The following is a 27,357-nucleotide window of genomic DNA, read 5'->3' on the forward strand; positions in this document are numbered from 1 at the left end:
GGGGGGGAAGAGCGCGAGCGACTGGGGGGGGGGGGAAGAGCCTGCGAGCGAACTGGGGGGGGGAAGAGCGCGAGCGACTGGGGGGGGGGGAAGAGCGCGAGCGACTGGGGGGGGGGCCTGGGGGGGAAGAGCGCGAGCGACTGGGGGGGGGGGGGGAAGAGCCGAGCGACTGGGGGGGGGGGCCGGGGGAAGAGCGCGAGCGACTGGGGGGGGGGGAAGAGCGCGAGCGACTGGGGGGAGGGGGAGGGGGGGAAGAGCGCGAGCGACTGGGGGGGGGGAAGAGCGCGAGCGACTGGGGGGGGGAAGAGCGCGAGCGACTGGGGGGGGAAGAGCGCGAGCGACTGGGGGGGAAGAGCGCGAGCGACTGGGGGGGAAGAGCGCGAGCGACTGGGGGGGGGGAAGAGAGCGAGCGACTGGGGGGGGGAAGAGCGCGAGCGACTGGGGGGGAAGAAGAGAGCGACTGGGGGGGAAGAGAGAGAGCGACTGGGGGGGAAGAGAGAGAGCGACTGGGGGGGAAGAGAGAGAGCGACTGGGGGGGAAGAGAGAGAGCGACTGGGGGGGAAGAGAGAGAGCGACTGGGGGGGAAGAGAGAGAGCGACTGGGGGGAAGAGAGAGAGCGACTGGGGGGGAAGAGAGAGAGCGACTGGGGGGGAAGAGAGAGAGCGACTGGGGGGAGAGAGAGAGCGACTGGGGGGGAAGAGAGAGAGCGACTGGGGGGGAAGAGAGAGAGCGACTGGGGGGGAGAGAGAGAGCGACTGGGGGGGAAGAGAGAGAGCGACTGGGGGGGAAGAGAGAGAGCGACTGGGGGGGAAGAGAGAGAGCGACTGGGGGGAAGAGAGAGAGCGACTGGGGGGAAGAGAGAGAGCGACTGGGGGGAAGAGAGAGAGCGACTGGGGGAAGAGAGAGAGCGACTGGGGGGAAGAGAGAGAGCGACTGGGGGGAAGAGAGAGAGCGACTGGGGGGAAGAGAGAGAGCGACTGGGGGAAGAAGAGAGCGACTGGGGAAGAGAGAGAGCGACTGGGGGGAAGAGAGAGAGCGACTGGGGGGAAGAGAGAGAGCGACTGGGGGGAAGAGAGAGAGCGACTGGGGGGAAGAGAGAGAGCGACTGGGGGGAAGAGAGAGAGCGACTGGGGGGGAAGAGAGAGAGCGACTGGGGGGGAAGAGAGAGAGCGACTGGGGGGGAAGAGAGAGAGCGACTGGGGGGAAGAGAGAGAGCGACGGGGGGGAAGAGAGAGAGCGACTGGGGGGGAAGAGAGAGAGCGACTGGGGGGGAAGAGAGAGAGCGACTGGGGGGAGAGAGAGAGCGACTGGGGGGAAGAGAGAGAGCGACTGGGGGGAAGAGAGAGAGCGACTGGGGGGGAAGAGAGAGAGCGACTGGGGGGGAAGAGAGAGAGCGACTGGGGGGAAGAGAGAGAGCGACTGGGGGGAAGAGAGAGAGCGACTGGGGGGGAAGAGAGAGAGCGACTGGGGGGAAGAGAGAGAGCGACTGGGGGGGAAGAGAGAGAGCGACTGGGGGGGAAGAGAGAGAGCGACTGGGGGGGAAGAGAGAGAGCGACTGGGGGGGAAGAGAGAGAGCGACTGGGGGGGAAGAGAGAGAGCGACTGGGGGGAAGAGAGAGAGCGACTGGGGGGGAAGAGAGAGAGCGACTGGGGGGAAGAGAGAGAGCGACTGGGGGGAAGAGAGAGAGCGACTGGGGGGAAGAGAGAGAGCGACTGGGGGGGAAGAGAGAGAGCGACTGGGGGGGAAGAGAGAGAGCGACTGGGGGGGAAGAGAGAGAGCGACTGGGGGGAAGAGAGAGAGCGACTGGGGGGGAAGAGAGAGAGCGACTGGGGGGGAAGAGAGAGAGCGACTGGGGGGGAAGAGAGAGAGCGACTGGGGGGGAAGAGAGAGAGCGACTGGGGGGGGAAGAGAGAGAGCGAGTGGGAGAGAGCAAGAGGGGGAGGGGGAGGGAGGGGGAGTGGGAGAGGGGTGGGGGAGGGAGGAGGAGGAGGGAGAGGAGGAGGGGGAGGGAAGGGGAGGGGGGTGGGAGGGAGAGGGGGGAGGGAGGCGAGGGGGGGACGGGGAGGGGGAAGGGGAGGAGGGGCGGGAGAGGGGGGGTGGGGGGGAGGAGGGGGGGAGGGAGGGGGGAGGGAGAGGAGGGGGGGAGGGAGAGGAGGGGGGGGAGGGAGAGGAGTGGGGGGGGGAGGAGAGGGGGGAGGGGGAAGGGGGGCCTGAGACGGCCGATTGCGGCTGGCCGGGCCCGGTTGCCTTGGTAACCCTCCTCCCCTCTCCGCCTCCCGATCTCCGGGCCTGAGCGGCCGATTGCGGCTGGCGAGGCCGGTTGCCAGGGTAACCCTCTCCGCTCCCCCTCCCCTCCCGAGCCCCGGTTACCTTGGTAACCCTCCTCCCCTCTCCGCCTCCCGATCTCCGGGCCTGAGCGGCCGATTGCGGCTGGCGAACCCGGTTGCCGGGGGTAACCCTCTCTGCTCCCTCTCCCCTCCCGAGCCCCGGTTGCCTTGGTAACCCTCCTCCCCTCTCCGCCTCCCGATCTCCGGGCCTGGGCTGAGCGGCCGATTGCGGCTGGCGAGCCCGGTTGCCGGGGTAACCCCTCTCCGCTCCCCCCTCCCCCCCTGAGCCCCGCCCCCCCCGAATGAACCGCCAGGAGCTTGCAGTGAGCCCAGCCAGCCTTTACCAAGATGGCTGGCCGCTGGTTCGGAATCGGGCCCAGCGGGGGGGAGTGGGTGAGGGGTGGGAGGAGCTTGCCACAAAACAATTGCCTAGGGTCCAGCATGGCTGGCAACAGATGCCCAGGCTTCGAGGCCTACCTGGAAAAACGGGAAAGGTAGGAAAATTAATGAGATTAGATAAAAGATTTAGAAAGTAATTAACTTTTTTTTCCAAAACAATATGTGTTTTAAAAGCAACTTTTTTTTTTTAAAGACGCTGAAAGCGGGAAAAAGAAATGAAAAGTTTGGAATCAAGATGGCGCGACTCACCTCGGTTCAGAACGATAAGGCCCGCCCACACACGCACCGATTGGTCGACCGTCAGGTCACCGAAGCGTAGGATTGGTCAATCGTCCCGTCACTCCACTGTAGGAGGGCCCGCCCGCACGCGCCAGGAACCCGGCGTACGATTGGTCGACCTCGAGGTCACTCTATCGCTAATGAGCGGATAATGAGATGCTAATGAGCAGAATTTTGAATGTTTTTTGGATACTCGGGCGCGATTTTTGTCCGGCCGAAACGTCAATACGCTTACGACCGTTTTGGAACGGTAAGCTTTCTTTCGACGTAACGCACGCGTAGGTACGCTCTATAACTTTCGATTGCATAGCTGGACAGACACACACCGAAGGACAGACAGACAGACAGATCGATCCGTTTATATATATAGATAGATATAGATATAGATATGGCCACCTGCTACCACACAACCTAGAGCATAGATTTTCTTTCTTTTGCATGGTTATCCTGGAAAGCACAGCCTAGGATGATATTTTATGGAGGTATTTTGCCTGGTGCAATCAAATTAAGGATCCTAGGAAACTGAAGAAGAATGAAACAAAAGCTGGATAGGCCAGTTTAGATAGCAAAATATTTGACACTTTGTCTGCCTAACCTAAGCAATTCCTTTAAAGAGGCTGAAAGCCTTTGTCACAAACTGATGCCCGGTGCAATGAGCAAAAATCTTTTAGCTGGGGCTAAACCAACTGGCACAATGAGGCAGCCCATAGGACTCTGCACAATGTGAGAGATGGGGACTATGTGCAGCACCACCTTTCTGGAACATCGGGATGACATTTCCAAATGCTATGGTTTTCTCAGGACCTATCACGCCAAGCGATGCTCCTGTGGTTGTGCAGAGGGTGTGGAATAGAGAACCTAAACTTTGTATCTTTCGCTCAGATCAGAATGAAGAAAATCTTTTCAACAGAAAATAAATCGTTCAACATGTAACTCAAATGATAAAAGAATACGTATTCATACCTCCATCAGTATTCTTTCTGTATGAGTTATGATGTTCTCGAGGTTGTCCAAGATCATTCCAAATTGTGCCATTAAGTTTTTTCAGGTTCAGTTCTATTTTTCCCACTTTACTGGTACAGTGCACTAAAAACAAATTGCAATTTACTTCTAATTAACAAGATGTACAGGAAACGGTGCAATGGAACTTAAAACAGCATGGAAGTTTTACATTAAATTACTAATGCAACATTAACCAAAGTTTTAATGATCATAATCATGATCTCCACCTTCAACAAAGAGATACAAGGGTAATTTTACATTACCAGAAAATCACGGGGCGCCCGTACCTAAATTTCTGATATGTGTTACGTACGGACAGGAAAAGGCCAAAGCCTAGATTGTAAACTCGTAAAATTATCCTTGTGTTTCAGGAGAGCTTTTAAAATGTATTGGCATTTCGTTGATGCATTTCCCTAGTTTATTGTTAAGGGGAAATTTAATGAGATATTGATGTAAACAGACAATTATCTCGTAAGGAACTAAATGCAAAAGTATCATGAATGATTTATAGGAAAGCCAGTGAAATTGATCTGAAAGTATGAATAATGTTGAATGATAAATTCAATACTTTCTGAAAGCAGACAATTTTATTAAAATTCTACATACCAGAAACTACCTCTTGTACTTCATGACTCAGTTCTATAAAAAAAAATCAGAGCCTTTTGTTAATATCAAAAAACATCTCAAAATATAAGTCTATGAACTTACAGTAAGACACTCCAATGTCTTCCCTCAGTACTGTATACTAATAAGGGTGAATTTATGCTCCAGTTCGCTGAATGGGTAGACAGCATGACGTGGAACTAAGTCATATAGAATGGGAAGGTCCCAAGTTCAATCTGGTGAGTACCAAGTTACCCAATCTCAACCTGACCACTTGTTCTCAGGTTGTGGGCCATGCTGGCAAGGCTACATTTATTGCCCGTCAGTGGTTGTCTTGAAAAGGTGATGGGGCACCTTCTTTACAGCAATTATTTTCACAACTGAGTGGCGTACTTGGCCGCTTCAGAAGACATTAAATTAAAAATCGCAGTGTGGGACTGGAGTCACATATAGGACAGAAAGGCTAGGGGTGGGAGGTGCATTTCCCTGAAGGGCATTAGTGAACCATTTGGGTTTTAACAACAATCAGAGTCATAACGGCACAGAAGGAGGCCATTCGGCCCATCGAGTCCATGCCAGCTCTCTGTAGAGCAATCCAGTCAGTCCCATTCCCCCCGCTCTATCCCCGTAGCCCTGCAAGTTTATTTCCCTCAAGTGCCTATCCAGTCCCCCCTTGAAAACATTGAGTGTCTCCGCTTCCACCACTTCCATCGGCAGCGAGTTCCAGGTCATTACCACTCGCTGCGTAAAAAAGTTTTCCCTCATGTCCCCCCTTGTATCTCTTGCCCAAAACCTTAACTCCGTGTCCCCTAGTTCTTGTACCATTAACTAGTGGGAACAGCCTTTCCCCGTCTAGCCTATCCAAACCAGTCATAACCTTGTACACCTCTATCAAATCACCCCGCAACCTCCTTTGCTCTAATAAAAACAAATCCAGCTTCTCCAACCTGTCCTTGTAGCTAAGATCCCCCATCCCCAGAACCATTCTGGTAAATCTCCTCTGCACCCTCTGAAGGGCCTTCACATCCTTCCTTAAATGTGGTGATCAGAACTGGATGCAATATTCCAGTTGTGGCCTAACCAGCGCTTTATAAAGGATCAGCATAACTTCTCTACTTTCGTACTCAATACCTCTATTTATGAAGCCCAAGATCCCATATCAGGCAGCTTTCATGATCATTTCTCTGGTGCAAGCCCAAAATTACAGATTACTGAATTCAGTATCACAACCTGCCATGGTGGGATTTTAATTCACAACCCGTGTTGCTAGTTTGTACTTAGTTTTTAGTGTCCGCGATCTAGACAGAAGAAATAAAAATGACCAGGGCTCCTGCTTGTTATAGGGGTTGATCCTTGCAGTAAGTGTGTCTGTGTGGACAGTGAGGGCCGGATTGAGTTTAGTGTGATGATTCCTATGGTTCAATAGCTTTCTGAAACTCAATGTCCAGGTTCACCCAAAATGAATGGCTGTTTGTTCTATTGCTTATGGAATCATAGGGCTGATTCTTCGATTTGGTGTTCCCAGAAAGTGCCTCTCCTCACCAAGAGTGCCCAATTGGGGAAGGAGCCCTCAATGCAGCATAAATCACTGGCTTTGGAAAAGATAAAATGACTATATTTATGTGCACTCAACAACCAACTTAGCTATTCTCTGATTAATCACTAATTCACCTAAAGTCTTGATACTGCAAGAATCACAGCTGGCAGGATTTGCAAATCGGTCTTGTACATTTAATTGTTATGCTGATAGATTTAGATGAGGAAAGACACGATGAGGCTCGTGTGGAGCATAAATGTTGGCATGGACTGGTTTGGCCAAATGGCCTGTTTCTGTGCCATATATCCTATGTAATATGAAATGCTAGGAATCTGCAAGTGCCTACACATCAAAGCTCTACTATAACTCTGACTGATGGGGTGGTAAATAAGACAATAGTCTGGATTTTACAATAGGAATAATGGTGAGGCAATCAGCATTCACCGTTATCATGGAGTAAATTGGACAGTAACTTCCAGTGCCTGCATGTGCGCAGTTAAGCGTGGAAATCAGGAAGTTGCTGTCTGATTTACCTTGTTCCCTCCATAAGCTTTGCTACATCAGTACCTCGCCAAGAGGTTTGGCATTAAAATACATGAAGGGGGTCAAGTTGCGATACTTACCCACTGGTTATCCCTAAATTCCCCAGAAAAAGTTAGGGCTGGTGCATTCAGGTGTAAGTGAATTTTTTACGGCGTGTTAAATCTTAATTACTGCCAAACAACCTCTCTGGTCCTGAAAATTTAATTTTACATTTGTGGAGTTTCAATCCTTCAGAATTTAATCTAAGGGAATCAAGGGATATGGGGATCGGGCGGGAAAGTGGAGTTGTGGTCGAAGATCAGCCATCATCTTATTGAATGGCGGCGATGGTTTGAGGGGCTGTATAGCCTATTCCTGCTCCTAATTCTTATGTTCTTAATTATTGGGGATTTTTTTTAAATAAAAAATTACAATCGTTACTTTTTTAACTTTTTCTTTTGGTTTCTTTTATCTCTCTCTCAGGGATTCCAAGTAAGAACATAAGAACAGAAGAAATAAGAGCAGGAGTAGGCCATTAGGCCCCTCGAGCCTTCTCCGCCATTCAATAAGATCATGGCTGATCTTCTACCTCTACTCCACTTTCCTGAACTATCCCCATATCCCTTGATTCCCTTAATATTCAAAAATCTATCGATCTCTGTCTTGAATATACTCAATGACTGAGCCTCCACTGCCCTCTGGGGTAGAGAATTCCAAAGATTCACCACCCTCTGAGTGAAGAAATTTCTCCTCATCTCAATCCTAAATGGCCAACCCCTTATTCTGAGACTGTGACCCCTGGTTCTAGACTCCCCAGCCAGGGGAAACATCCTCCCTGCATCCACTTGTCAAGCCCTGTAAGAATTTTGTATATTTCAATGCGATCACCTCTCATTCTTCTAAACTCTAGGAGAATATAGGTCTAGTCTACTCAAACTCTCCTCATAGGACAATCCCCCCATCCCAGGAACCAGTCTGGTGAACCTTTGCTGCACTCCCTCTATGGCAAGTACAGGTAGACTATCCTTTATCCGCACTTCCGAAAACTGAAAACCTCTAAAAACCGAAAAAATTTTCGTGGAGCGTAAGTCGTGCGCACGACATGACCCGAGTGGCGCCAAACATGACAGGAGTGGTCCGGGAGCTCTGCCTTTCCCTGTGAGCAGGGCAGAGGGTCACAGAGTTCCCTCCTGGGTAGGAGATTGCAGGCTGAGCCGGGCAGTGTGAAGGAGGTACCGGGAGAGTGAACCCAACAATACAGCGGCCCGTCCGACAGCTGCAGAGGCCCGTCCGATAGTCTTTTCTCACCCCCCCCCCCCCACCTGATTTGTGGGCCAGCTTAGTGTAGGAGTCAGCCAATATCCGGCTTTCCCACAACTGGCGGCGGCAGTCGAGCCCCAGACCCCTGCTAAGTCAAGGAATTCAGATACGGAGCAGGGGGAGCCGGAAACCTCGATCTAAAGGCAGAAATCAGCAGCCGTTTTGTTAGTTTTTTTTTCTTCCCCTAGCATTTTTTTTTCTTCCCCTAGCATTTTTTTTTCTTCCCCTAGCATTTTTTTAAAACAGTCAGGCTGTGGAAAGAGTCTCTGTAGCTTAGCAACAGCTTCAGAGACGCTTCCAAGGCAGGGCCCGAGTGTTTACAAGCTTTTGCTAAGCAACAGTGTTTGTTGTCAGATACGGAGATGAAAACCTTCTGAAATCCGAAAAATTCCAAAAACCGAAACACAGCTGGTCCCAACGTTTTCGGATAAAGGATAGTCTACCTGTATATCCTTCCTTAATTAAGGAGACCAAAACTGTACACAATACTCCAGGTGTGGTCTCACCAGGGCCCTATATAATTGCAGTAAGACGACTTTACTCTTATACTCAAATCCTCTTGTAATAAAGGCCAACATTTGCTTTCCTAATTGCTTGCTGTACCTGCATGTTACCTTTCAGTGATTCATGTACAAGGACACCCAGATCCCTCTGAACACCAACATTTCCCAATCTCTCACCATTTAAAAAATATTCTGCTTTTCTATTTTTCCTACCAAAATGATTAACTTTACATTTCTCCACATTATATTCCATTTGCCATGTTCTTGCCCACTCACTTAGCCTGTCTATATCCCCTTGAAGCCTCCTTGCATCCTCCTCACAACTTACATTCCCACCCAGCTTTGTATCATCAGCAAACTTAGATATATTACATTTGGTCCCCTCATCCAAATCATTGATGTAGATTGTGAATAGCTGAGGCCCAAGCACTGATCCTTGCGGTACCCCACTAGTTGCAGCCTGCCAACCCGAAAATGACCTGTTTATTCCTACTCTCTGACTTCTGTCCGTTAACCAATCCTCAATCCATGCTAGTATATTACCCCCAATCCCATGAGCCCTAATTTTGTTTAATAACCTATTGCGGCACCTTATCGAATGCCTTCTGAAAATCCAAAAACACCACATCCACTGGTTCCCCCATATCTTTTCTGCTAGATACAGCCTCAAAAAACTCTAACAGATTAGCAAACACAATTTCCCTTTCATAAATCAGTTTTGACTCTGCCCAATCCTATTATTATTTTCTCAGTGTCCTGTTACCACGTCCTTAATAATAGATTCTAGCATTTTCCCTACTACTGATGTCAGGCTAACTGGTCTGTAGTTTCCCCGTTTTCTCCCTCCCTCCCTCCTTTCTTAAATAGTGGGATTACATTTGTCACCTCCCAATCCACGGGAACCGTTCTAGAATCTATGCAATTTTGGAAAATGACAACCAATGCATCCACTATCTCTATAGCCACCTCTTTCAAAACCCTAGGATGTAGGCCATCAGGTCCAGGGGATTTATCAGCTTTCAGACCTAATTTCTCCAGTACTTTTTTTTTACTAATACTAATTTCTTTCAGTTCCTCATTCTCGTTAGAGCCTTTTATTTTCCACTATTTCCGGGAAATTTTTTGTATCTTCTTCAGTGAACAGACAATAAGGGCAGGATTTTCATTCAGGAGTCGGGTTGGAGGCGGGACTACAACTTTCGGGGTTGTAGTCCTACCTCCATCGAGATGCGGCCAATCCACGCGATTTTAACTTGATTGACCTTGTTGAGCCCGCCTAGCGGGCTCAGCAGGCCAATTAAGGGCCACCCGGCAACATGTGATGTCACAAACTGAAATTTCATCTGTCAAGAGCTTTTGACAGATGAAATATCAGCGTTTCACAGCTGTTTGAAGCTGTCAAACACTGACAGTCTTACTTTTAACATGAGTCCTTCTCCACAGACTCAGTTAAAAATCTCTCCTGCACAGAAAGCTGAAGGCTGTCACTTTTGACAGTTCGCAGCCATTCTGCTTTCTGTGCCGGTGAGATGAGGGACTCCCGAGACCTAAAGGAAGGAAGGCTGAGAAGGTAAGAAAAGGTATGTAAAACTTATTTAATCACTTTAGACACACCAAACACACTTACCTTTGCACTCATGCACACATCACTCACCTGAACACCGACATCGCGACCCCTCCAAGTCCTTCAGCCCGACGGCCCGCCTGCTCTAACCTGGTGTGGTTTGGAGCCGTCGGGAATCCCACACTTCAACCTTAAAAATAGGGATTAGGCTAAAAACTGCCTGTTAACTACCTGTTAACAGGCAGTTAATTGACACTAATCCCCTTCCTGCCTCGGGTAGGCGGGTCCCAGTGCGGGGTGGGTACCCGCCTCCTTTGAAACTGGCATGGAGGCAGGTTTGGGTGCAGGATGGGGTCGGGACCCCTGATTTCAGGATTTTAACCCCCCACACACCTCCAATCCCGACTCCACGGCCCAATGAAAACCCTGCCCAAAGTATTTGTTTAATTTTTCTGCCATTTCCTTATTCCCCATTATTATTTCTCCTTTCTCAGCCTGTAAGGGACCCACATTTATTTTCGCTAATCTTTTCCTTTTTCATACCTATAGAAGCTTTTACAGTCTGTTTTTATGTCTCACTTTTTACAGCTTCTATTTACCCAATACTTACCAGAAATTCCCACTTTTTCCAAATTCCCAAATAAAACACTCTGTTGAAGTCCACTTCGTTTAATCCCGCTCTGTGCAGACCGCCTGTATGGATGATAGGGTCACCATACTGTGACAAAATGAAGTATTTTTGTCTTGTTTTGGCTTGGTGGAGGTTCTTTTAATTCAAGCACAAGACGCAAGGGCCAAGATTTTCTCCTGGAGTTATGCCAGCTCCCTGCCATAACTCCAGTGGACACCAAGTTGGGAAATTCTTCGGGAGCTAGTCTGTTTGCTGCACGCTCTCCCACAGCATTTCCGGGCCTGTCCACCATAAATGACAGAATGCACCTGCCCATACCTGTGTCTCTTAAGCGCACGCAAATAATGATGCATTTCTGGTGTTGCTATGCTATAGAAGGGGGATTTAAATTTTGATCGTCCTGTTGGGAACTGAATCAATCATAGGTGATCAAATCAACTCCCTCGCCCTTTTATTTATAACTCCACCCCACCTTCCCCCCCACCCCCGTTAATTTCCTCCCTCTCCGAGGAAGGTAACCCGCTCAGAACATGCCAAAATTATTTGGAAAATTGGCCAAATTCAGGGAGGGATGCTACTCTGACATAGAGAACAAAAGTGTACCCAGCACTGATCCTTGGGGTACACCACTTCCAACCCTTTTCCAAAACAAACACCTATTTACCACACCACTGTTTTCTGTCCATCAACCAACTTTCTATCCACGTTGCTATATTTCCTCTTAGACCATACAACTGAAATTTTCAAACAAATCTCTGTGCCACCTTATCAAATGCTTTCTGAAAATCCAGATACACCACATCAACTGCATTCCCTTTATCTACCAAATCACATCTTCAAAAAACTCTATTAAATTAGTCAAACATGACTTTAACAAATCCATGCTGCCTTTGATTTAACAGCTCTAAATGCAGACTAATTTTATCTCAAATTAATAATGGAGTCCACCAGTTTGCCCCTAACTGATGATACTAGCCTGCAGTTACTCATCTTATCCATCTTGAAGAAAGATGTTGCATTGGCTAGTCTCCAGTCCCAATGCACAATTTAGGTAAACAAATGCCATATGGGCTCCGTGACTTATTCACCTCGAGTTCTGCTAATTTTTCAGCACTAATTCCCTTTCTACATTTTTCACTAACAATTGTTCTATGTCATTCTCTAGTGTACCTACATTCTCACTTCTGCCATCAAAAAGCAATGGAAAATATTTAATATCTCTGTCATAACTTTAGCCTCCACAATTAGATTCCTTGCTTCATCCCTGACCAGCCCTACCCACTCTAACTATTTTGAAAATGCGGTTAAAGTAAATGAATGAACATTTCAGTGCTCATTTCCCAATTATGCCTGCTGAGGCTAAATTCCACACACTTCTGGTCTTTCACACTCACCAGCCTCTCGGAGCTCAAGAGTTAGAAGTTCTGAGACGCAGAAGAAAACGTCTATTGCCGAAAGGGATGGTGCTGCAATCCATCTACCCGATATGTAGTTTTGGTGTAAAGGATATGCCTTCCATGTATCTTATGTCGATGTTGTTCCCTTGAATCACCCGAGTTGGATCTCCTAAGGCTGAAAACATCCCCTCTCTCCTCACTAGTTTAACCTACTGTTTCTAATGCTCTCCTCAACTTCATAACTTGTGAAATTTTCAAATTTTTGTCCAGCAAAACAGATTCCATCAATTTTAACTTCTTATCTGCTGTAATCCCCAGTACTGGAGACTTCAATATTTAACATTAGCTATAGCTCTGATTCAGGTAATATGGCTTCAAATTCTCCATGGCTAAATCTGCTTCTTACTCCAGGATGAAGGGCAACTTCAAACTCCTCCTTTTCACTATAAACCAACTCCTTTGACCTCCTCCTCCTCCATCCTCATTTCTAACTTGAATATAAGGAGCTCAAGCATTTCATCTTCAAAATGGAGGTTAAACTGCTGGCGGCCCTTCTGTGAAACGTCTTAAGATGTTTCACTACATTAAAGGCAGTTGGTATTTGTGACAAAATCTTGTACTGGTCATCACTCTCTTCGTAAAGATTCCATACTATTAGGTAAATGCAGTCTACGCGCTGCAAATGGACAACAGAAAACTGTATCCCATGTCAAATATGCATTAGGCATTCGGCGCCCTGGTTGTGACTGTCTAAAGAACCATTGAATTTTAACATTGCCTGCTTTCCTTTCATTTATACCATCACAAAAATTTTCTACTTGTAGTTTTCAATTTAAAAATGTTTAATGGCTTTCTTTAAAATGTCTTAAACCTCTTGGTACTGGCCCACAGGAGATTTAATTGTGCAACAATGAACGATTTCAACCTTGCATTTTAATAGGCAAACCTTCGGCGATGTATTATCAAAGCTTTCAAAAGCACAATATCAGTGGTTAATTGGTAACAAATAATGTACATACAAAATAAAAACGTTCATGTTATTTTCTGATTTGGTTGACCAACAGCAGCAGTGAAGCGCCTACGTACCCAGATGAAAGATGTAAGAATATTCTTGTTGACGAACTTCTGCTCTTAGCACACCACCCTCCAAGTCTACAATCACGGAATCTGAATTGATATCCTTTGAAAGAATTTTGCACAAATTAAGAAGCGCCACACATTGTGTGCTACCTAAGGTTAATAGGTTCAGATTAAGAATTTAAATAACCGATTTATAGACTCTTAGAATAACTGATCATTTCTCATACAAGTAGCGTTTCAATTACTGGTACCAATATTATCATATAAATAGTCATATCAAATTTCGCCCTTTCCTTTTGAAGGGAGGCGAGGTATAAAACCAGCGGCGAAGCTCAGGTAGGCCTCAGAGCAGCGGCGGCGGGAAATTCGGCAGAGCGGCGAGGTATAAAACCAGCGGCGAGGCTCAGGTAGGCTTCAGAGCGTTGGCGGCGGGAAACTCGGTGGAGCGGCGAGGTATAAAACCAGCGGCGAGGATCAGGTAGGCCTACTTATCTCCAATCTCAGAGAGAGGGAGAGAAGCAAAAAGTAATCGAAGTGTGACGTCACCAGAAAGCAGGTAAGTGATTGGTTGGTATTTCTCTCTTTTTTAAACTTTAACTCTGTGGTTTATAGTTTCTAAGCTCTCTGTGGTGTAGCGGGGACTGTTTGTAAACCAGGGCGCTTAAATATATCATTTAACTGTCGTGTAATTAGTGGGATTGATTTGATTTAATTTACTTTGAATTAATTAAAGGGTAAGTCATGACAGGAGAGCTCGGCCCCGTGGTATGCTCCTCCTGCGCTATGTGGGAACTCAGGGACACTTCCTGTGTCCCTGACAACCATGTATGCAGGAAGTGTATCCAGCTGCAGCTACTGGCAGACCGCATTGCAGCGCTGGAGCTGCGATTGGATACATACTGGACCATTTGCGATGCTGAGGACGTCGTGGAGATCACGTTTAAGCAGTTGGTCACACCGCAAGCAAAGGTTGCACAGGCAGAAAGGGACTCGGTGACCAACAGGCAGAGTTGTAGGCGCAGGCAGGTAGTGCAGGGGTCCCCTGTGGCCATCCCCCTCTCAAACAGATATACCACTTTGGATACTGATGGGGGTGATGGCTTACCAGGGGAAGGCAGCAGCAGCCAACTTCCTGGCACCAGGGGTGGTTCTGCCGCACAGGACGGGAGGAAAAAGAGTGGGAGAGCTATAGTAATAGGGGATTCTATTGTAAGGGGAATAATAGGCGTTTCTGCGGCCGCAAACGAGACTCCAGGATGGTGTGTTGCCTCCCTGGTGCAAGGGTCAAGGATGTCTCAGAGCAGCTGCAGAACATTTTGGAAAGGGAGGGTGAACAGCCAGTTGTCGTGGTGCATATAGGTACCAACGATATGGGTAAAAAGCAGAATGAGGTCCTAAAAGCTGAATATAGGGAGTTAGGAGGTAAATTAAAAAATAGGACCTAAAAAGGTAGTAATCTCAGGATTGCTACCAGTGTCACGTGCTAGTCAGAGTAGAAATAGAAGGATATTTCAGATGAATACGTGGCTAGAGGAATGGTGCAAGGGGGAGGGAGTCAAATTCCTGGGACATTGGAACCAGTTCTGGGGGAGGTGGGACCAGTACAAAACGGACGGTTTGCACCTGGGCAGGGCCGGGACAGATGTCCTAGGGGGAGTGTTTGCTAGTACTCTGGGGGAGGGTTTAAATTAAAATGGCAGGGGGTTGGGAACCTGAGCGGGGAGACAGAGGAAAGGGAAACAAATATAAAAGCAAAAGACAGAAAGGAGAAAAACAAAAGTGGCAGACAGAGAAATCAAGGGTGTAAATCAAACATGGCCACAGTAAATAATAATTCTAAAAGATCTAAGAGCGTTAAAAAAACAAGCCTGAAGGCTTTGTGTCTTAATGCGAGAACCATTCGTAATAAGGTGGATGAGTTAGCTGCGCAAATAGAGGTAAACGAATATGATATGATTGGGATTACGTAAACATGGCTCCAGGGTGACCAAGGCTGGGAACTCAACATCCAGGGGTATTCAATATTCAGGAGATAGGCAAAAAGGAAAAGGAGGAGGGGTAGCATTGCTGGTTAAAAAGAGGGGATTAACACAATTGTAAGGAAGGATATTAGCTCTGATGATGTGGAATCTGTATGGGTAGAACTGAGAAATACCAAGGGGCAGAAAACGTTAGTGGGAGTGGTATATAGACCTCCAAACAGTAATGCGGAGGTCGGGGATGGCATTAAAAGGGAAATTAGAGAAGCGTGCAATAAGGGCACAGCAGTTATCACGGGTGACTTTAATCTACATATAGATTGGGCTAACCAAGTTAGTAACAATACTGTGGAGGAGGAATTCCTGGAGAGCATACGGGATGGTTTCCTGGACCAATATGTCGAGGAGCCAACTAGAGATCAGGCCATCTTAGACTGGGTATTATGTAATGAGAAAGGATTAATTAGCAATCTTGTTGTGCGAGGCCCCTTGGGTCGGAGCGATCATAAATATGATAGAACTCTTCATTAAGATGGAGAGTGAAGTAGTTGACTCAGAGACTATTGTCCAGAATTTAAATAAAGGAAACTACGATGGTATGAGGCGCGAGTTGGGTAGGATTGATTGGGGAATGTCACTCAAAGGGTTGACGGTGGATAGGCAATGGCAAACATTCAAAGATCGCATGGATGAACTACAGAATTTGTTCATCCCAGTTTGGCATAAAAATAAAACAAAAAAGGTGACTCAACCATGGCTAACAAGGGAAATTAGAGATAGCATAAGATCCAAGGAGAGGACATATAAATTGGCCAGAAAAAGCAGTAAACCTGAGGATTGGGAGCAGTTTAGGATTCAACAAAGGAGGACAAAGAGATGAATTAAGAGGGGGAAAATAGAGTATGAGAGTAAGCTTGCAGAGAACATAAAAACTGACTGTAAAAGCTTTTATAGATATGTGAAGAGAAAAAGATTGGTGAAGTCAAGCATAGGTCCCTTGCAGTCAGAATCAGGGGAATTTATAATGGGGAACAAAGAAATGGCAGACCAATTAAATACATACTTTGGTTCTGTCTTCACAAAGGAGGACACAAATAACCTCCCAGAGATGTCGGGGAACATAGGGTCTAATGAAAGGGAGGATCTGATAGAAATCAGTATTTGTAGGGAAATGGTGTTCGAGAAATTGACGGGATTGAAGGCCGGTAAATCCCCAGGGCCTGATAATCTACATCCTAGGGTACTTAAGGAAGTGGCCCTAGAAATAGTGGATGCATTGCTGGTCATCTTCCAAAATTCGATAGACTCTGGAACAGTACCCATGGATTGGCAGGTAGCTAATGTTACCCCACTGTTCAAAAAAGGTGGTAGAGAGAAAACGGGGAATTACAGACCGGTAAAAGCCTGACATCGGTAGTGGGGAAAATGCTAGAGTCCATTATAAAAGATGTAATAGCAGAGCACTTTGAAAACAGTGACCGGATCGGACAAAGTCAACATGGATTTACAAAAGGTAAATCGTGCTTGACTAATCTACTGGAATTTTTTGAGGATGTAACTGGTAAAATAGATAAGGGAGAACCAGTGGATGTGGTGTATTTGGACTTTCAAAAGGCTTTCGTGAAGGTCCCGCATAAGAGATTAGCGTGTAAAGTTAAGGCACATGGGATTGGGGGCAAGGTATTGACTTGGATAGAGAACTGGTTGGCAGACAAAAAACAAAGAGTTGGAATAAACGGGTCTTGTTCCGAGTGGCAGGCAGTGACTAGTGGGTACCGCAGGGATCAGTCCTTGGACCCCAGCTATTCACAATATATATGAATGATCTAGACGAGGGAACTAGATGTAATATCTCCAAATTTGCAGACGACACAAAGCTGGGTGGGCGTGTGTGCTGTGAGGAGGATGCAGAGAAACTCCAGGATGATTTGGACAGGTTGGGTGATTGGGCAGAAGCATGGCAGATGCAATATAACGTGGATAAATGCGAGTTTATCCACTTTGGTGTCAAAAACAGGAAGGCAGATTATTATCTTAATGGCAATAAATTGGGAGAAGGAGAAGTGCAACGAGATCTGGGCATCCTTGTGCACCAGTCGCTGAAGGTAAGCATGCAGGTGCAGCAGGTGGTTAAGAAGGCAAATGGTATGTTGGCGTTCGTAGCGAGAGGGTTTGAGTACGGGAACAAGGATGTCTTGCTGCAGTTGTACAGGGCCTTGATGAGACCACATCTTGAGTATTGTGTGCAGTTTTGGTCGCCTTATCTGAGGAAGGATGTTCTTGCCATGGAAGGAGTGCAGCGAAGATTCACCAGGCTGATACCTGGGATGGCAGGAATGACGTAGGAGGAGAGATTGGGTCGATTGGGCTTGTACTTGCTGGAGTTTAGAAGAATGAGAGGGGATCTCATTGAAACTTATAAAATTCTAACAGGACTAGACAGACTAGATGCAGGAAGGATGTTCCCGATGGTCGGGGAGTCCAGAACCAGGGGTCACAGTCTAAGGATAAGGGGTAAGCCATTTAGGACAGAGATGAGGAAGAATTTCTTCACCCAGAGAGTAGTGAACCTGTGGAATTCTCTACCACAGAAGGCAGTTGAGGCCAATTCATTAAATATATTCAAGAAGGAGTTGGATATATTTGTTAAGGCTAAAGGGATCAAGGGATATGGGGAGAAGGCAGGGACAGGGTACTGAATTTGGATGATCAGCCATGATCGCATTGAATGGCGAAGCAGGCTTGAGGGGCCGAATGGCCTACTCCTGCTCCTATCTTCAATGTTTCTATGTAACTTGTGGGTTGGCACCAGAAAAGATGACCATGAAAGCTGGTTATTATAAAAACTCAACTGGTACATTGATGTCTGACAGAGAAGGGATCTTGCCGCCTCTACCTGATTTGGCCTAACAAAACAGTTCACATTTCATGCTCTCTCCAGTGGCCTAGCAAGCCACTCAGTTGTACAAACCATGACAATTAGGGATGAAGGGACCGAGTGTACTGTTGCCAAATTTACTGACAATACAAAGATAGGTGGGAAAGCGAGTTGTGAGGAGTACAGAGTCTGCAAAGGGATATAGATAGGTTAAGTGAGTGGGCAAAAATTTGGCAGATGGAGTATAATGTGGGAAAATGTGAGGTTATCCACTTTGGTAGGAAGAATAAAAAAGCAAAATATTATTTAAATGGAGAGAGACTACAGAATGCTGCTGTACAGAGGAATCTGGGTGTCCTTGTACAACACAAAAAGTTAGCATGCAGGTACAGCAAGTAATTTGGAAGGCAAATGGAATATTGGCCTTTATTACAAGGGGGATGGAGTATAAAAGTAGGGAAGTCTTGCTACAACTGTACAGGGCATTCGTGAGAGCACATCTGGAGTACTGCATACAGTTTGGTCTCCTTATTTAAGGAAGGATATGCACTGGAGGCAGTTAAGAGAAGGTTCACTAGGTTGATTCCTGAGCTGAAGGGGTTGTCTTATGAGGAAAGGTTGAGTAGGTTGGGCCTATACTCATTAGAGTTTAGAAGAATGAGGTGTGATCTTATTGAAACATATTGGCCCGTATTTTCCAATCGGAGGCTTCCTGCGTGCAGATGCCTCCGATCTGGAAAAGATCTATGCCCTTACCAGAGGGCTCCAGCGGTCTGGCCATTTCCGCTCCTGTGCCTCTCCACGACAAAATGCGCAAGGCCCACGTATCCCAGGGGCGCATGCAGTTCGCAAGCGCCCCTGGGATCACATGGGCCATGGGGAACCAATGGGAGAAGGGAGTCCCCCTTCATACTTTTGACAGCCTGGACCTGTCAAAAGTATGAATGGGGAACACTGAAAAAACACATCAAAACATTAAATAGATTTTTTTTTTAAATCACGTTTTTAAAATTAGTTAAAATTACATTAAATTAAATATTTTAAACAAAAATGTAATTTTTGGGGAAAAAATTAAGTTTTTTTACAGGGCTAAAAATAAACTTACCTTTTTTTAAAGTATTTTAAAATTAAAAATTAAAAAAAATATTTTTTCACTTTTTTAAACTCTTATGCTGGTAAAAGCAGGCCTTACACCTGCTTTTACCAGGCGTAAGATTTTTAAGGGATTTCAGCGGGCGGAGGTTCTGCAGAAAGCGGAACTCTCCATCCGCGGAGGCCCTTCTCTAGGGCAGGCGTCCGATCTGTCAAGAGGATTCTTGACAGATCGGAAGTGCCGGTTTTCAGCGCATGTGCTTTGCATGCCTGAAACCGGCCCTTGCGAGGTCCCTACAGGTGTGTACACACCCGTAGGGATTGGAAAGTACAGGCCATAAGATTCTGAGGGGACTTGACAGGGTAGATGCAGGGAGAATGTTTCCCCTCGTGGGGGAATCTAGAACTAGGGGGCATAGTTTCAGAATAAGGGGTCGCCCATTTAAAACAGAGATGAGGAGGAATTTCTTCTCTCAGAGGGTCGTGAATCTTTGGAATTCTCTACCGCAGAGAGCTGTGGAGACTGAGTCATTGAATATATTCAAGGCGGAGATAGACAGATTTTTGAAAAACAGGGGAATCAAGGGTTATGGGGAACGGGCAGGAAAGTGGAGTTGAGGCCAAGATCAGATCAGCCATGATCTTATTGAATGGCGGAGCAGGCTTGAGGGGCTGAATGGCCTGCTCCTGCTCCTATTTCTTATGTTCTTATGTAACAAGTATAGCTGAGCCAATGCCACCAACATCCGGTACACAATTAAAAAAAAACAATACAGGAAACTTTCGTTTAACCGGAGGTTAAAAGTCCAGAAAGCTCTATCTACTGGCAAAATTCAGCAGCCGTTTTCTATAAGTTTTTTTACTTCTCGTTGCTTTTTTTCCCCCCAGTCAGGCTCTGCAAGGTCTGTAGCTAAGCAACAGCTTCAGCTAGAGACGCATGCAGCTGCAGCCGACTGTTTTGAAGCTGTTGCTAAGCAACAGGGTTTGTTGATTCACACGGAGCTGAAAAGCTCTGTATGTTTTAACATTAGGGCTGGATTATACTGCAGTTTTGATCTAACGGCACCAGCTCGGTCCCGTCAGTGCCGGATACCAGAAAGTTTCCTGTACTTGGTAAGGGAAGTAGGATTAGCTGCACAGGGAAATAGTCCTGGGCTTTGGCAGAACTGGGGTGGAGGTCCTGGAGTTTGGCAGTGCTCAAGTGGGGCTGCTGGTGTTTGCACCATTGGCAGAATCTTTGGTATGGAATTATTGTGGAGGGGAATCAAAGATTTTAGCAGAACTAGGATTGGAATGTAGAGTTTCGTTCGCTTGTCAATTTTTAGGGAAATGCATGGGTATGGACCTTGCAGCACTAGGTGGGGGTTGCATCTGGCAGCACTGGTTCTTTCTAAGAGATCTCTGTCAACATTAAATTTGGTGTTTTGTGACTGGTTCCTACAAATATATCTGTCTATGTGTCACAGGCATCAGTAATTAGAACTTTTACATTTTCTAACTATCAATAAAACACAGATGAAAGTCTGATGACAACTAGAGACATTCGGTTTGCTTTTAATAAGGAAAAGAAGAGACACTGTTTGTATGTCTCTCTCCCTCTCCTCACAGATGTCAATAACTAGAATGTTTACATTTTCTGACCATCATCAAAACACAGCTGATAATTAGAGGCATTCTGTAGTTTGCAAAATTCAAGGAGTTTTTTTCTTTTTTAAACTCACATTAGGATGAGAAAAGCCCCTCCATCTGTCTGCATGTCTTTCTCTCTGTGGTGTACATTTTCTAAAGTTTAGAGAGTATTTATAATTCAAACACCAACTAATGCTACAATAAGTGCTATGGTACTGGACTAGCAACTCAGAAATTGTGAGTTCAAATTCAATCATGTTAAGTTAAACTGAAGGGAACCCACCACCCTACTCAGTCTGGCCTACATGTGGCTCCAGTCCCATACTATGTGGCTAACTGTTAATGATTTCAGGGCAATTAGGAAGGCATTATTTATTACCCATTCCTGGTGTTGTCCAAGATCAAATAAAAAATTATAAGTGGTACAGACTACTTATTTTGTGTTTCTATATAGAACTGCTGTTTAAAAAAAACAATGTAACATTTGATCTTTTGTTTCCATACTTGGCCCACTATTACCTCCTTTTGCCTTGCACCATCCACCTCATCACAGACCTTTCCTTGTCCCCATACTTGCTTAAAAGCTGTTCATCTCGAACATCTTCCAGTTCTGATGAAAGGTCATCGACCGGAAACGTTAACTCAATTTCTCGTTCTACAGATGCTACCTGACCTGCTGAGTGTTTCCAGCAGTTTCTGTTTTTACAGTATTTCAGATTTCCAGCATCCACGGTATTTTGCTTTTGTCAAAATAACATTAAACTGAATAAGGCTTTTGAAATGTATTCTCTGGCTTTTCTTTAAATAATTTTGAAAACAAAACTAACCAAATTGAATTAATTAGAGACTGAGAAAAGCAATTTACCATTTAGCTATCTTAAATATCACTGATGTTGCTCAGAAAACTGTGCTGAAATTTAAAAAAAACTGTGCTGATTGATTAAGTGAGTAGGCAAAACTGTGGCAGATGGAGTTCAATGTGGGGAAATGTAAGGGCATCCACTTTGGGCCCAAGATAGATCAGAGTATTTTCGAAATGGCAGGAAGGTAGAAACTGTGGAGCAAAGATGCTTAGGGATCCATGTACAGAAATCATTAAAATCTAGTGGACAGGTACAAAAAATAATTTAAAAGACTAATGGAATGTTAGTCTTTCTCTCTAGGGGGCTGGAATACAAAGGGGTGGAAGTTATGTTACAGTTATATAAAGCTCTGGTTAGACTCCCTCTGGAGTACTGCATTCAGTTCTGGTCACCGCCTTGGAGCGGGTGCAGTGCTGATTCACCAGACTATACTGGGGCTAAAAGGGTTAAATTATAAAGACAAGTTGCATAGACTAGGCTTGTATTCCCTTGAGTATAGAAGATTAAGGGGCGATATAATTGAGGTGTTTAAGATAATTAAAGGATTTGATTGGATAGAGAGAAACCATTTCCTCTGGTGGGGGAGTCCAGAACAAGGGGGCATAACCTTAAAATTAGAGTTAGGCTGTTCAGGGGTGATGTCAGGAAGCACTTCTTCACACAAAGGGTAGTGGAAGTCTGGAACACGCTCCTCCAAAAAGCTGTTGAGACTGGGGGTCAACTGAAAATTTCAAAACGGAGATTGATAGATTTTTGTTAGGCTAGAGTATTAAGGGTTACGGAACCAAGGCGAGTAGATGGAGTTAAGATACAGATCAGCCATGATCTAACTGAAGGGAGGGGGGGGGGGGGAAAACAGGCCTACTCCTGTTCCTAAACTATAGAATCTGCCTTCAGTTTAGAGTCACCACTCTTGGCAAAAATATCAAGTCCAAGCTCGGGGATTTTAGGAGTGATTCGAGTCCTTCAAGTAAAAACTTTAATTAGACATTAAAGACACAATAAGGATAATGTGGACAGGAAGTGCAGGCATGCGTGCAATTTTTAACATATAGATCATTCATAGTTCTTTTACTAATGGAGAGATCACAAGCAGATCCATATAAATCCACATCTCACCATAACCATGACTGGGGACGCCTTTACCAATTAGCTGGAGAAGAGAGTATTTAAACCACTCTTTGTGCTTAAATCCTGCTTCAGTCAGGAATCCAGGCTGATGCCCAGGATCTTACAGCCTGATGATTGGGAACAGGCCAGCATTGGATCAGGGTGGGTGTCTTGACGCCTAATCATGACAGACAGGAAGGACCATGACAACTTAAGTATGGGCTGTAAAGAGCGAGGGAGTAGAGCGAGGATGACGACATATGGAAGTGACTTGTAACAGGTCTTCAAACACTCGACATCACACACACACACACCCTTCTTGGTCTCTTTCTCTGTTCCCTCCCTTCTGGCCCTGTCTCCTTTTCTATTTTTTGGCTTGTTTTGCTCCTCTCTCTCTCTTCCTCTGGCTTGTTCCGTGTCTCTTTCCTCTCTGCTCTGGGGAGTAGGAGAGATCAGCTAGGTCCGCAGGCCAGCACTTCAGGAAGCGGGAGGGAGAAGAGGAGGGATCGTGGGAGTGATCTGAAAGGGACGCTAGCCAAAAGGGCAAGTACCAGAAGCGGACAACAGGATTTCAAAAGAACTTTGAGCAGCAAGAATTGGAAGGAGCAAGGAACAAAAATACAGCAGGTAAAGGGGCTTCAAACAAAAAAAAGTAAAACCAGCAGGCAGTTTCCCTTCAAAAAACAATTGTGTGTGAAGGGGTGGAAGTTGGCTTCTCAAAAAAAGAGAGCACAAAAGAGAGCAAGTGCGTGCAAAAGAGAAAGCGTGAGAGTGAACACACAAGACAGTATTTGCAAAAGAGAGCATGCATGAGAGAGATGGGAGAGCATAGGCTCAAGGTAATCACATGATCTAGTTTGTCAAACAGGGACAAGTATAATATAATTGCAAAATACTGCGGATGCTGGAAATCTGAAATAACAACAGAAAATGCTGGAAATACTCAGCAGGCCAGGCAGCATCCATGGAGAGAGAAACATAACGTTTCAGGTCTGGGACCCTTCATCAGAACTGGAAAAAGCTGGAGATGTAACAGATATTAAGCAGGTGCAGAGACGGGGGGGAGGGGGGGGGGTTAGGAGGGGAGGAAGAAATAGAAAGAACATCCTGTACTTTTGTAAGAGGCAGGAAAGATAAAATGTTGCAAATGGGAATGGCAAAAATCATACTGCATGAAAAATGGGGGCAGGGATAATTATCTGAAATTGTTGAACTCAATGTTGAGTTCAGTCCGTACGGGTGACCCTGAGCTTCCGGTCGCCTGTCACTTTAATTCACCGCTTCACTCCCACTCTGATCTCTCTGTCCTCGGGCTATTGCATTGTTCCAATGAAGCTCAACGTAAGCTCGAGGAACAGCACCTCATCTTTCGATTGGGCACTTTGCAGCCTGCCGGACTCAACATTGAGTTCAACAATTTCAGATAATTATCCCTGCCCCCATTTTTCATGCAGTATGATTTTTGCCATTCCCATTTGCAACATTTTATCTTTCCTGCCTCTTACAAAAGTACAGGATGTTCTTTCTATTTCTTCCTCCCTCCTAACCACCTCCCCCCCTGTCTCTGCACCTGCTTAATATCTGTTACATCTCCAGCTTTTTCCAGTTCTGATGAAGGGTCCCAGACCTGAAACGTTAACTCTGTTTCTCTCTCCACGGATGCTGCCTGGCCTGCTGAGTATTTCCAGCATTTTCTGTTATTAGGGACAAGTATAATCAAGCTAGGTGGCACTGTGCCACTATTCTGTTGAAGATTCTTAAGCGAACTGAACCACTGCTCAAATAGGAAAACTGGACTAACAGAAATAGTGACAAGAAAAATGTACACCAAGAAAAGTGCACACAAAGTTAATTATGAATCAGAAAGTGCATCCTACACAGATATACATTTAGATTATATGCATTAGTTGACCTCCCTTGCCATTGTGCACAAGTCAGAGGGTACGCTGGTCCCTTTATCAAACCATGCCCTTCAAGAGCTTTGGAAGCCCATGTACCTTTCTGTCGTGCTGTTTAGCCCGGGTATCCCTCTCCACTGCTGCCAGACCCCATGACATTCTCTCCCATTTCAAACACCAGGAACCCTCTGCAAGATAATAGGCAAAACGCACCAGGGCAGGGATGGGTTCCTGGTACTAGGACCACTCAGGGAGGGTGGGTATCAAGCGATTTACTGCTCCTTCCCTTCTGTCCCCTTTTCCTTTTATATTCCTTTGGCTTGTGTTGGTTCCCTCTTGCTCTTCCTCTGACTTGCTCGGTGTCTCAGGACTGGTATGTATTTTCTTAGCACTGGGAGGGTGGAGTGGTCTTGCAATTTGATAGAACTAGAGTGGGGTCCTGGAGTTTGCCAAGACGGTAGTTGAGATACTGAGATTTGACAGCAGTGTGAAGGTGTAATCTGGTGTTTGGCATACCTGGGGATTGGGATGTTGGAGCGAGGTGAAAGAGGGGCAGGGGTGAAGTGGTGGGGTGGGAATGCATGAAAGAAAAGAGACAGAGGGGAGGAAAGGCTTGGCAAGGGTCTGGCAGTTGCAAGTTGAGAGGGGGAACTGGGGGAGCTACTGAGATGGGAGAGCTGGGGTGAGCTGGGGTCTGGCAGTATTCTGGGAGAAGGCGGGGGGGGGGGGCATATAGAGAACTTTGGCAGCCATCAACCTTCATTTACTCCAGCCCTACACCTCTCACACTGGTCTTTTCTGCTTCCTCCCGCCCACCAGCTGCTACCCCATTTCTCCCTCCCACCCCTCCTCTTATTCCTCCCACCCACATCCCTTCTGCTACCCTCTCCACTCTTCCTCTGCTCACACTCTTTCCCCCCCCTTTTCCCTGGTAAATACACTAGCACTATAACTGCAAAGAGCTAGTTCTAGGTTTAGTGTGGGCAAAGGTAACTACAATTATGGTTTGGAGGCGAGCAGCATGGCGACTGAGACTTGAGACAGAGGGGGAATTAGTGGCATATGGGGGTGGGCTCTGTAGGAACCAGTGGTGAGACCATGCAGGGTGACGTAAGAAAACTACTGGGCACTTGGTCTAAGCGTTAAACAAAGCTTAGACCAAGTGCCTAGTAGTTTTCTTACGTCAATTTAATCCAACTGTTTTACAACATGGAGGTCTAGTTGTGTCCTTCACTAGTTCCTGTTAAGAATGTCCAGCGCAAGCTGGGCCCGTGCCAGAGTATTTATACTCTCCCTGGTCAGCGCCATCCGCAGGCCGCTCAGTTGATTCATGTCACAGGGTCTAGTTGAAAATAAAATCCAATTTTAAAATATATATTTTTTTTAATTAAAAAGCAAAAAGAAAATATATGAATGTTGTAGAAGCTCAGACTGGTGCTTACTGCGCCTACTCAGAGTTAAGGAGGCAACGGCACCACCTGTCTTGGAGACTAAATGTTGAGAACTCAATCAGAGGCAGTTAAAATCAAAAGAAATATTTTAGTGCGGCAGAAAAGCAAAATGGAACAAGTGTTAGACGTAAAAGAAATGTGTGTATATGCATATATACACAAACATTTTGAAGTAGACACTGGTGGACAATGAGATGCTGACAAAAAATTGAACCCATGATTCCCAATACAACACAGTCATCTCATTCTATCCAAGGGAGCACTTGCCGATAGTTTGGTTCCAGAAGTTAGAGACGCTTAGATTTACTTGTAAGATTTCTTGGAAGGATTACCAATGAATAGCACAGTAGAACGAGAACTCATCTACTATATTTTGCTAAAAGCAACACAACAGATCTCGAATTAAGATCAATGTTATAATTTGCCAAAGTTCCTTTCAAGGCTTAATTTACCAAATATTTGCACAGCTTTTCAAACCTTTCATTATGCAATTCAGTAAGATAACAGCTGCTCCTTAATTGTCAAGTTAAATTGATCTTCAGAATTATTCATCAAAGTCCAGGCATCTTCTCTTTCTCCCACGTCCTACAGATTGCTCGACGTGCCTGTAGTAAGCAAACTATCGCATTCAGCTAGGATTGCATGTTATCTCTCCTATGGTAATTCTGCAGGTGGTTTTATTCTGGAGCACATACCTTTTGTTTGGTGTAAATAACCACTGTGATTGTATCCTCTGTCTGAAACCATTCATGTCTGGTAAAATTGTTAAAAAAACAATTTGAGTTGGATGACAATACCTTTTGAATTAAGATTATAAAATATATTTTCACGATCAAACTGAAGTGAGGGCACAATATCCATAGCCTCAAAGAACGGACATGTGATAGAAAACTAGAGAAACTGGGGATCCTTAATGTGAAAAAGGTGACGGGAGATTTAGCAGAAGGATACAAGACATTAAATAATACAAAAAAGGCAAACTTAGAGCACTACTTCGTGGTGACCCGTGACTATAGGACAACAAGGAGCATAGGTTCAAAGTGGTGAAAGGCAAATTTGTGCTTTAGCGAAGGAAACCTGCCGTCCTTACCCAGTCTGGCCTATATGTGACTCCAGTCCCACACCAAGATGTTTGAGTCTTAACTGCCCTCTGAACTGGCCCAGCAAGTCACTCAGTTGTATCCAACCACGATGTGGTTCAAGAAGGCGGCCCACCACCACCTTCTCGGGGCAATTAGGAATGGGCAATAAATGCCAGTGATATCCACATCAAAAGAATCAATTAAAAACAAA

General features: G+C 45.9%; 1 protein-coding gene across 3 annotated transcripts in view; it reads right to left on the reverse strand.

Moving 5' to 3' along the window:
* The window catches only part of cyb5r4 (cytochrome b5 reductase 4), a 221,197-nt gene that overhangs the window by 73,400 nt on the left and 120,440 nt on the right, over window positions 1–27,357 (reverse strand). For all 3 annotated transcript variants that reach the window (XM_085997707.1, XM_085997706.1, XM_085997708.1), the window contains 4 exons: window positions 26,760–26,817; window positions 13,171–13,264; window positions 4,614–4,646; window positions 3,969–4,091 (listed from right to left, as the gene is read on the reverse strand). In XM_085997707.1, coding sequence (XP_085853833.1) covers window positions 3,969–4,091; window positions 4,614–4,646; window positions 13,171–13,264; window positions 26,760–26,817 — 308 coding nt within the window. The remainder of the gene's footprint in view (window positions 1–3,968; window positions 4,092–4,613; window positions 4,647–13,170; window positions 13,265–26,759; window positions 26,818–27,357) is intronic.

Source organism: Somniosus microcephalus, chromosome 9, assembly GCF_052327205.1.
Source record: "Somniosus microcephalus isolate GS21.2 chromosome 9, FLI_Smic_1.0, whole genome shotgun sequence".
NCBI classification, from domain to species: Eukaryota; Metazoa; Chordata; class Chondrichthyes; order Squaliformes; family Somniosidae; genus Somniosus; species Somniosus microcephalus.